This window comes from Monopterus albus, unplaced genomic scaffold (assembly GCF_001952655.1).
Source record: "Monopterus albus unplaced genomic scaffold, M_albus_1.0 scaffold61.1, whole genome shotgun sequence".
In the NCBI taxonomy this organism is placed as follows: Eukaryota; Metazoa; Chordata; class Actinopteri; order Synbranchiformes; family Synbranchidae; genus Monopterus; species Monopterus albus.
The window spans coordinates 1,930,814-1,941,856 of record NW_018127941.1 but is presented as its reverse complement, the minus strand read 5'-3'; the positions used below and the strand labels follow the sequence as shown (position 1 = coordinate 1,941,856).

The 11,043-nt window shown below is 39.4% G+C and overlaps 2 protein-coding genes across 2 annotated transcripts in view; both read left to right on the top strand.

The window, feature by feature from the left end:
• Positions 1–3,991: 3,991 nt before the first annotated feature.
• On the top strand, positions 3,992–8,241 carry c1qtnf7 (C1q and TNF related 7). Its single transcript, XM_020603483.1, has 3 exons — positions 3,992–4,159; positions 6,057–6,293; positions 7,612–8,241. The coding sequence occupies exons 1-3, from the start codon at positions 4,138–4,140 to the stop codon at positions 8,238–8,240; spliced, it is 888 nt and encodes a 295-aa protein (XP_020459139.1). The 5' UTR covers positions 3,992–4,137; the 3' UTR covers position 8,241.
• Positions 8,242–8,805: 564 nt separating this feature from the next.
• Positions 8,806–11,043, top strand: part of cc2d2a (coiled-coil and C2 domain containing 2A) — a 17,964-nt gene continuing 15,726 nt past the window's right edge. The window contains exons 1-6 of the mRNA XM_020603355.1: positions 8,806–9,028; positions 9,165–9,246; positions 9,494–9,547; positions 9,734–9,814; positions 10,210–10,360; positions 10,846–10,931. Coding sequence (XP_020459011.1) covers positions 9,006–9,028; positions 9,165–9,246; positions 9,494–9,547; positions 9,734–9,814; positions 10,210–10,360; positions 10,846–10,931 — 477 coding nt within the window. The 5' untranslated portion in view covers positions 8,806–9,005. The remainder of the gene's footprint in view (positions 9,029–9,164; positions 9,247–9,493; positions 9,548–9,733; positions 9,815–10,209; positions 10,361–10,845; positions 10,932–11,043) is intronic.

Sequence of the window (11,043 nt, the reverse complement as noted above, 5' to 3'; positions counted from 1 at the left end):
ACTGTTGTTAGTGTAGACTGAGGCACTGGTTTAGTTACCAACAGACCATGTAAAGGAGAATTCAAACATCAGATTGACTCTGCTTTCACCCTTCCCGTCCTGTATCTTTGTATGGTTCCAAAGGTTAATCTGATACAGCTTCACCCTGGCAGACCAAATGCAAGCAAAAGACTCGGTCGGCTCGGAAGATTTAACTGGGAGAGCTGGGCCGAGGCTAACAGTCATGTTAGTAAGCATCCTTAGAGCACGTTCACTTCACTAGGCTGATGGTAATGACTAGTTGAAGCGGTCGCGTTGTGTGGCTGCAGCTACTTGAGACACTGGCCCAGTTACTGCAAGATTAAGCATGTCCTAACCAAGCTGTCATAATGGGGATGATGACACTTGGTCTCTCTGCGTGCTAAAGACGAAACTCTCTTCTCTTTGTTTGTGTTGTACGTCTGTTTGATTTCCACCGTGACCTTTGAAATACTTCAGATACTTAAAACTATTTAGGGACAATCTTTCTGTGAGGACAGCAGCCTGGCCGTCCATTCTGTACTGTACAAGTGTGTCGCTCTTGTGTCGTCGTGGTTTTTGTGTTCCATGCTCTGGTGTGTGCTCCTCGGTATCGGTGTTCAGGAGTCACGTGTGTACTGTTTAAAACCTTATTGAAGCTTAGAGTTGAGTCATATGGTTTAATTTGTTTGTGGCGACTACTTACCCATCACTGGTCCTTCGGTATCTTTATATAATATATATTATGCACTACTTTTTACCACTATTTTTTTCTGCTTGTTCACCCCCTAAAGTGATTTCTCCACCTTTTGAAAATTCTACAAAGGATTTATTACATTTTATTTTTTCATTAATGCTTATTTAAGATGTAGCGTGAAGCAGCGGTCTTAAGTTATCTATGTTCTGTATAAGTAGAGAAGGAATCCAATATTTTCGGACATATTTTAATGTGGTGTGATTGTTGTGAGGACAGGGAGTCAGAACGGCGTGGCAGGATCGAAATAAAGAGGGGGCTCCCATCATCCCCCGTGGCTTTAGTTCTCAGCCATGTCTGAATATGGTCACCTGTAACACTTGACTTGTGCTGTTTTTGTGAGGTTCTATTTCTATGTTAAACACTGTTACTTTGCTCTGTACGTGTCTTTGTTTTTGTAAAAAATCATATTTATTTCACTATTTTTGTAGTTGGAGAAAAAAGCTATTTGATTTTGATTGTATTTTTCTATTTAAATATGACTATTATACAATTTATTTTCCCTCCCCAATGTTAATTATGTCCAAAAGTTCTGGTCAAAGACAAGGAATCATGTCACTAGTAACAACATCAAGGTTTTTGATATACACTTGATTCTTATTTTGATACATGACACATTTCATTTGAAGGAAGGAAACATGAAGGTTTTATTATACCCTTGGAAGACACTTGAGATTCTCCCCGTTGCATCGAGGCCCCAGCTGCCTGTCCTCGTAGATGCTCTGAAACTTGAATATAACACATTTTGAAAGGCTGATTAACCTCGAATCTGTGTTGTGATGTGCAATACTGTTTCTAATGTTTGTATAAAAGTAAGAACAACAGTGTAAACCTTTTTAATGCAGATTTATTTTTTTCATTGCATATTTTGCAGATTTCTGATCCACAGTGTCATTTTTTACTGTCAGAAAAAAATAAACCCCGTTTTTTCATTGCAACTATTTTTAAATCCAGATATCTTTGTACTGATGTAAATGATTGTAGTTATTTTGGATAGTGTTTTGCTAACAAAAGAAAGACTTTTTCATGCATATTTCTATTTCATTTCATCTTGTTTTATCCCACATTTTTATTTCATTTAACAGTAGCAGAATTGTTGGAATAATTTTTCATATTTAATGTCATTGGTATTATTTTGTATTTTATGTGGAAATACACTCTATATAATTTTAAGATGCTAATTGCTAAGATATTATTTTGAGTTTAATTATATTTGAAGCTAAATATTTGTAATTTTATTGTTAAAGTGACTAATTTCTAAATCACAGTTTGTGTATAGATTCACAAAGTGGTTTATGAGGTGTTTGGATTGAAATTAATACTGAATGGTTCTTTGATATGCAAAATGAATATCATGTCTATTTTTATTTTTGTTGGTTTTGTATTTAAATGGGGTGTTGATTACAATCTTTTTTCCCTTTCACTTCCTGAATAAAGACCCATTCTGTTTGGACACAACATGGTTGCTTGCTGCATACGTTTCCTCCTCATGTGGGGCTGTGTAAAGGTAAATACTGGCCCTCACTGGCTTGCAGCATCTCCAGTAATGCTGTCTGTACTTTCTAAATACAAAGAATAAAACGTAATAAAATGTGCCCCATCATGAGTGACATCATTGCAGATACACTTGTCAAAAAAAGACATCAAAACCTAAGATTTATGCAAGAGATTGTCCATACTCAAAAAAGATTTGGTCACATTTTTGAAGATTTAACTGTGCAAATCAGTGGTGATAGACCCGGGCTCCTGGTGGATGGCCGTACGGCCTCAAGCGGTTGGCGTGAGTGGATAGAGGAGAGAGGAAAGAAAAGCATCAAGACACAACAAACAAACACTGGGCAGGTTTAATGGGATACCTGCAGAAATGTACAGGCACAGAGAGAGCACACATTACGGGAGGGAGGAGACACAAAGTTAGTGACATGCAATGGCGGCATAAAATAAGATGGAGAGAGAAGGGAGGGGGAGGTGAGGGTCAAGGAGTGGAGGAACAAGACAAGCAATAACATCACAGAAAGCCCCCCAGCAGTCTAGGCCTATAGCAGCATAACTAAGGGAAGGTTCAGGGTCACCTGATGCAGCCCTAACTATAAGCTTTATCATGTAGATTGTGAAAGACATAAAAATATTTTCATTGCAAGTGGGCTGATGAACTACTTATGCAAGAAACAGTTTTTATTCCCCATCAAAGTTAGAGGGAAAAGCTCATTGCCATTCAGTGTAAGGCACTTTAGTATCTCATTACTCCATCTATCCATCCATTTTCTATACCGCTTAGTCCCAAACGGGGTCACGGGGGGCTTGAGCCAATCCCAGCCAGCTGCGGGCGAGAGGCGGGGTACACCCTGGACAGGTCGCCAGTCTATCGCAGGGCTAACACCCAGACGAACCACCACTCACACACACGGGCAATTTAGAGACATCTCATTACTCCAAAAGTAGAAATTCAGTCCAAATGTATGCTGATGAAAACAAATAACTGAGGCCTCTTTTAATTTGAAATCTGAAAGATTTTGTTGCAACCTTGAAGCAATTTTCTTTGACAAAGCACCTTTACAAAACTGCATGATCACTGTCCGACTGTCATTTGTCACCATTTATAATTAAAACTTATTAGTGTTTGTTGTAATATCTATCTGACACTTATGATAATGTATCCTAAATAAATTAAGGAAAGCTTTTATTTGTCATGTTATACATTTTCAATAGTCACTTCAAATAGCTTAGCCCTCACAGCCACTCCACTGTGGTTATGATAAATTTATGAAAAATTGCACACTCGGAACACAAGTTGACTTGACCAAGCAAAGGTGAACAGCGGCTCACTTGAACGCACTGTACCACTGAAGATGACCACACTGAATATGGGTAGGAATTAGTCCAAGAAGCCCCACACTCCAACAAAACACTTGTGGCACCATCTATGGATGAGTGTCAGAAATACACCTCAGATCAACACTGAGGTCAATGCATCACCAGTGTTTCTGATATTTTTTCATCTTTTTTATAGAAAAACAAGATTCAACATAGTGACTTCGACAGTGGTTATCACACACTAAAAGAGTCTTCATGCATGACATGACGTAACTAATTCTGCACACACACACTGGCCTGGGTGATAGTTGTTTGCCTTAGGAAGTTAGAGAGAAAGGAGTGGATAAGGGGAGGGGAAGGGAGGAGGGCTGGATGGAGTGACTTCAGTCTGCTTCAGCTGCTGCACTACAAAACAGCAACAAAAACAGCTGAGCTCTGCACGCAGACGTCTGAGAGCAGAGCAGAGAAAGACGAGTGACATGTTCACCAAGGGCTCAAATCATCGCACAAACTGGAATCTGAGCAAAGAGGACACAGACACTCAACGGTGCACATTTTAATCAGCATTGGAGATGAACGGTTGTCCACTGTGGGGTAAGAACACCTGTTGAATACTTCTGACTGTCACACAGCATTCTTCATTCAGAATAACAACCAAAAGGAATGATTCATGCAAATATTGATGTCTTTAAAGTTTCTGATCTTTCTGAGTGAATAACTTTAACAACTTTGCCAGTACATGTCTCTGTATGTCACTGTTTGTGTGTACACTTGTACCCACGTGTATGCATGCATGGTTATTATATGTGTATAAATACAAGTAACCAGTATATATGGTAAATGATCCCCCTAAAAGAAATTAGATTACTTAAAAAGTGCATTTCTTCTTTTTAAGCTTTTTTCCAAAAATCACCTTAAGAGTAACTGGGAGACTTGTGTCTGACCTAAATTAGAAGCTGGGCTGTAGAATCTGCCAATGATCAAAGTGGATGCAGACATTTTCAGTGAAGTATAGCCAAACACACTATTTTAATTTTATAATCTGCCTTGCTCCACATGTTCACTGGGAAAAAAGAACAATGAAGACCAAGGGGTCCTGAATGCCTTGATGTTGTCATTCTTAAAAAAGATGAACTGCAATCAGTTTTATTTCATTTTTAATAGAAGAATTAAAGCATTTTTGCATGCATTTACTGTATGTCTTCATGCACATGTCCCTTTGTGTGTAAGAAGAGAACTGTTGCTTTAATGATAGCTATGTTACTAATGCTGACATCAGAGGGGAATTGGCGGGCAGGGTTTCTCTCTCACAGGACCTCACACTGGCTCTGTGACCAGTTCATTCCCCTCAAAATCAAAAACACTCTACATAACAACACAGCTTGTTTGTATCGTGTGCCTGTGTTTGTGTGCCAAAGTTTAACTGTGTCCTTCCTGTTTATCTTGTCATGTTTATTGTCTCATAGTACACACATAATTTGTTATATGTGCTTGCAAATTACACTGACAGAAAAAACCAAATGTGTTAATGCTAAGTAGAAGATGTTGCAATAAAAAGACAGTTGGAACGTGTCTAAGCCAGACACACAAAGGCCTCCACCGACCAGAGACAGCCAAACGGCAGATGCAAAACTTGTATTCTCACACCCACATGGGCAAATAAGGAAAGAACAAACATGCGTATCAGTTAAATTCACAAATCCTGCTCTGTGCTTTTGGTCATGCTCCCTAAATATCTTCCTGTAGAAGAACTGAGTCAGTGAGTGTCCATCTGATTCAGTTATTATGGAATGTTTGTTGTCCAACATGTGAAAGGTTTCCAGACTGGATTTAAGTGTGTGGTCCCTCACACACCACTGCTGGATCATCATCTATGTTATTAGCACTGATGGTTCAGGTGACATGTAATAATACATTATGAAATCATGTCTCTGTCTTTCTCTTTGTGTAACATAAATGTATAATGTCTCTGTCTGTTCAAGTGTCATTATTGCATAATTAGCTTCTCCTGACAGAAAATGTGCTGGGTGTTATGTCATAACTTGGGAATGTTTTGGCAAGAAAAGAAGACTTGGAACAAAGAAGCCTCTCAGATGCAATTCTGTGGTGAATGAGAACATCAGTGCGTGAGACAGAATCAAATAGAAATTACTTCTCATTAAAAGAATCCCATCTGGCCCCATGTTGGACCTGATGACAAATTTAGTTCACTCAATGCTTTGGTTCTGCCTATGACCATGGCAACACCACTGTAAGCACCGTGAAGCTTTGTGAAAAATGAGAACAGGTTCTCATGTCTGGTCAGATCATAACAACACTTCATGTCTTTCTTACTGTCTCTTTTTAGCTCTAAACATCTGCTAACACAAAAGAACTTTTTTTGAAATGTGATGCTAAATTTTCTTGTCAATGTGGAAACACACCAGAGACGCTCCTAAAGGAATATTAGAAGCTAGTAAATGTCTTTTAAAATTGTTGTTTGCGTTTACAGATTTGAAGATGTGGGCATTGATGGGAGTAGTCTGTGTGTGCCACTGTGTCTTTGGACAGCTGTTTGAGACCAGGCTGAAAGGAGCGCCCCGTCTGATCTGCAGTGTCCCTGGGTCACCAGGCCTGCCTGGCAAACCTGGTCCCGGCGGGGCCCCAGGAGCAGATGGGAATGTGGGTATCCCAGGAAGAGATGGCAGAGATGGCAGGAAGGGTGAAAAGGGCGAAAAGGGAGACACAGGTATCATATAAAACCTAAACAGATACAGCATCAATTTATACTATATGTACCAATAAATAAACACTACCAGTCTCTGCAAATGAAAAGCTTGCACAGAACAGCTTTGTCTGACAGCTGACAAAGACAAGATTAACTGAGGAGCTCCACATAAAAAAAATAATATCAGGATTACAAAATGAAGTGTCAGACAAATGATACTATATACCTGTTTAGTATAAGACAAATGGATATAAACATGCCTCAGGCCATTGACTCCTCTAAATGCATATGGTATCATCAGTACAAATACAAGTGGTTGTGCTGGAAAACTACATTCTTTGTATGTATATTTCCTCAAAAAGCAACAGAAAACAACACAAAGCCATTATGAACCCAATGTTCTGTTTCTAGACATTTTCATCCACATTATTCAGCTGTTACTTTCAGCCTTTTAGCTAGATGAGCCTACATTTTATAAGCACTGGAAAGGATTTCATCTGTGTGGGTTTAGGTGTATGTGTGGATGGACTAAAGTTAAGTTTAAACTAAAGTGCCTTTAGGTTTTGCATTATAGCCATACCAAATTATGAGATGTTACATGCATTTCTCCATCCAAATGTAGCCTCTGAGTTTTCCCAGGCTTCCCACATTACAGACAATTTGTCATGGCTGTTCATGGCTTGGCTTGGATTTCTTTTCTTGTTTAGTTTTTCATAAGGGTAATATTTCATGAGGGTAAAGCTGGAAAGGCAAAAGATCCAGCAACACTTGCACTATATAAAGCAACTTTAATGTTCAGACCAACATGTTTTGGCTTGTAGCCTTTGTCGGGGTCTGAGGGTAAAGCTGCCAGAGTTGCAAAAACAATTGGAAATACTGCATGTGTTCACCTGCGTCCAGCAGAAATAGCCTACTCTATTGATATGCATTCTGTAATGCAATACATCTGACATACACCTGACTTTTCCATTATGTGTGGAAACAGGAATTCAGATGCATACCTTCATGACACTACATATTCAGAACAGCCCAGCACAAGAATACAGGATTCACAGTTTCTCAGGTCCAAGGCATTAAATGTGCAAATGTAGTCAACTGGATAGAAGATACTATCAAGCCAAAACTGTACTGTTCAAATATAAAGATGACTACGTTCCAAGGCTGATGTAATACATGACACTGGGCGTAGAGTTGTGTTTCCATTGACACTTCCTTTAAAAGGTTTAACAAGTGCAGAACAGAAATGTAGTCATATGGCAGTACTGACAAAAAAACAACAACAATAATTCTATCAAGAATAGTGCATACGATACGATACATCACGATATTTCTGTTTCAGGATTGAAGGGCAGAGTCGGCCCAACAGGTAAAATTGGAGAACGAGGTGACCGTGGCCCTGCGGGGAAACAAGGCCCTACTGGGGAAAATGGAGATCGGGGCCCACTTGGTCCTCTAGGACATGATGGAGAGAAAGGGGATAAAGGTGAACGAGGGCCACCTGGAACAGCAGGAACTTGCAGATGTGGCAGCCTGCTTCCTAAATCTGCCTTCTCTGTTGGAATAACTAGCAGCTACCCTACAGAATACACCCCCATCAAGTTTAACAAGGTCCTGTTTAATGAGGGTGGACACTACAACCCACAGACAGGCAAGTTCATCTGTGCATACCCAGGCATTTATTATTTCTCCTATGACATTACCCTGGCCAACAAACACTTGGCTATTGGTCTGGTGCAGAATGGCCAATATCGCATCAAAACCTTTGACGCCAACACAGGGAACCATGATGTAGCATCTGGGTCCACTGTGATGTTCCTGAACCCAGAAGATGAGGTGTGGTTGGAGATCTTCTACCGTGACCAGAACGGTTTATTTGCAGACCCAGGCTGGGCTGATAGCTTGTTCTCTGGCTTTCTTCTCTATGCTGACACAAACTACTTTGACACACTGGCAGCCGACTATGCATAAAACCTGGAAAACACAAAACAAAACCAAAAACTGCTAGTCACTGTTTTCTTTGATATTTCTTATTACATATATAGTATGGTTGAACTATATTTTTATACAAATGTTTGTACTTCTAGTTACATTATTACTACAGAAACCTATCTACTGATTATAAATTATATTATTTGATAAAGCTTGAATGAGTTTCTGATTTGTTTGTTTTAGATTGGAGATGGACAAATTATAGACTAATTTAAATAAACTTTGCTGATATGTATATTTTGGTTTGGGGAGTTTCCTTTCAAAAAAGCAAAACTAAAACATATGTGAGTCAGAAATACTGCCAAATATAAACATGAGACGACAAAACAAATCCGCCGTATTGTTTCTATTGGCAAGAATGCCAAAAACAACAGGCAGAGAGAATAACAGATTGGCACAGTGCATTTGTAGCTTATGGGACCCCGTAGTAGGCGGGTTCCTTGCGTCACTAACTTGTTTGATTGACCTTCCACAGGACGAATAGAAATTCAGAACTGGTGAACCATGTTTAGATGCATCGGCTTATTTCCAAGGTAGGTCGAGACGTAGTTTACATCGTTACTAGGCAGCGATAACGGCACTCATGTTCTTGTAATAATTTGATCGGAAATGTATAAACTATAAATAGGATCAGTTGGATACATACACTGGCTGCTTATCTTACTACAGGACTAACGCTAGACCCCAACAACAGTGGTCATATTCAGACCGCTTAACGTTAATGCATAGAATACTAACGTTATCATGGCCACCCTAGCTCCCTCAGCGTAAGTGCCCATTTTGGTCTTTGTCATAACTCACTTTCATCTAGCGTTAACTATGTCTCTGGGATGCCGCTTTTGGCTATGTCAGCTAAGCTAACGACAGTTGTATTTTAAAATGACTGCGCCTCTTTATGTTTAGTGAGTTTCGAGGAAAACTGCGAAAGAAGGGCCGTGCTTTACAAGAAACTTGGGCTAAAAACAAAAATGAGGACGACGTTCAGGTAAAGTTATAAAAAATTGTAACCGTAATTAATATTACTACAGGTAACCATTATATCTTTCCATGGTTCCGTGGACAGACATTAGTCCTATAGAGTTCACCTAGCACTAAACAAAAGTCCTCCTTGTGACAAGACTCGACATGACTTGGAGGAGCGGCCTGCTTGATACACACTCAGAATCAGAAACACTCAGGAACACAGATAAGACAGCTGCTAACACTTTAGTAAATGTAATTATACCTTATAGGCTCTGGTTCCAGTTGCCACGTTGAGCAAGGGGAAACACCAAACTACAATGAAGGTTTGTGTGTGTTTTGTAGCATGTAGACTGCAGTTGCCCAACACTGATCTCTGTCCTTTCTTCCCCTTGCCATTGAACCCTCTTTCAGCCTTTGGTGTACTAAATGTAGGTGTAGATGCATGTACAGTTTGCGTATGCAGTCTTGCTGTTGCGGTTTGTTTTAACTGTATACCTCTACTACAACAGGAGGCTCAAAGCAGTGAAGAAGATCCAGGAGAGACGCTCAAACGCACATTAAGAGCTCAGAGACAGAGGCAGAAGAAAAGGGTACATCTTGCTCTGACACCCTCTTAATTGTCATTACTTTAACTGTACCTGCTTAACCCTGTAAAGCCTGACACATCAAAAAAAAAAAAAAGCCAGAACATTCTAATTTTATGGAACTGAGATGTTTATTAAACCTTTTAACAAAATCCAAACGAAAATTCAAGATACAAGATTTTTATTTGCCATTTATGCATAGACAGACAGTCCAGGCATATAGGAATAAATGTGCCATATTATTTTGTTTATTTTAATTTTTTTGTATCACATTTGATACATGGGGCATTTTTGGCAACTTTTTCTTTGCTCAGAAACTCGCGTAGCAAATATGATATAAAAGGTTTTATAGGGTTAACAGCTCCGACAGTATCACTGCTCCATTTCTTGGCCTATGTTAGCTGCTTGAACAGTCTTCAGCCCACGAGTCCCATGATAATGATGATGTGGAGAAGATATCCACCATTCAGCCCCAGAGTGAAGATAGGGGCTCAGCTGAGAAGGCAGCTGACCCCATGAATTTGTCAAAACCTCCAAGTGGTGCTCAGAGAGGTTAGTGTCCATGCCAGTACTATCAGTCTGTACTGTCAGTACCATATCTATTTCACAGCAGACATTTTGAGTTGTCACAGTAGGAAAGGTACAGGTGTAGCTAACAACATTAACATGGCTGAGTTCCATTAAGTGTCCCACTAAACAATGCCACTCAGCCATGATCATCGAAATGGCTCACATAAATGGAATGCAGCCATTGTGAGTGTTGTCAGTTACACTGGTGCTTTTCCTACTATGACGTCAAAATGTCTCCTATGAAAAATGTCTGTGGTATTAGCCTTTATTTGTTTTAAATGTTTTAAACACCTTTTTCTAAAACGAAATAAATTACCTAAACTTCTTAAAATAAACTCATATAGCACCTTAACTTTAAAGAGACACATTATATAAATCTGAACAAAACTTAGAGGCTAACCAGTAACAATACAGTACTGAGTAATAATAGATGTAATTACGGTGTCATGATGTACTTTGTCTTCTAGGTCTTGGCTCAGGAATTCAACATAGTCCCAAAAATTTAGATGACATTGTGACACTGCACTTGCAAGAGAAGCTGAGAGCAGCTAGGGTAAACCCACTTTATTTTTTCACGAGGTAGCTTTGCAGTAACATCTTTAAAAAATACACTTGTTCGGCATAAATGTCTAATTGCCAGTCCTTGATGAAAAGTAATGATTCAT

Excerpts from the sequence above, each read along its gene's own strand:
- c1qtnf7 (XM_020603483.1), top strand. The coding sequence starts at position 4,138 with ATGAACGGTTGTCCACTGTGGG. Across the intron at positions 4,160-6,056 it reads GAACGGTTGTCCACTGTGGG|ATTTGAAGATGTGGGCATTG; the intron begins GTAAGAACACCT and ends TTGCGTTTACAG. Across the intron at positions 6,294-7,611 it reads GGGCGAAAAGGGAGACACAG|GATTGAAGGGCAGAGTCGGC; the intron begins GTATCATATAAA and ends TTTCTGTTTCAG.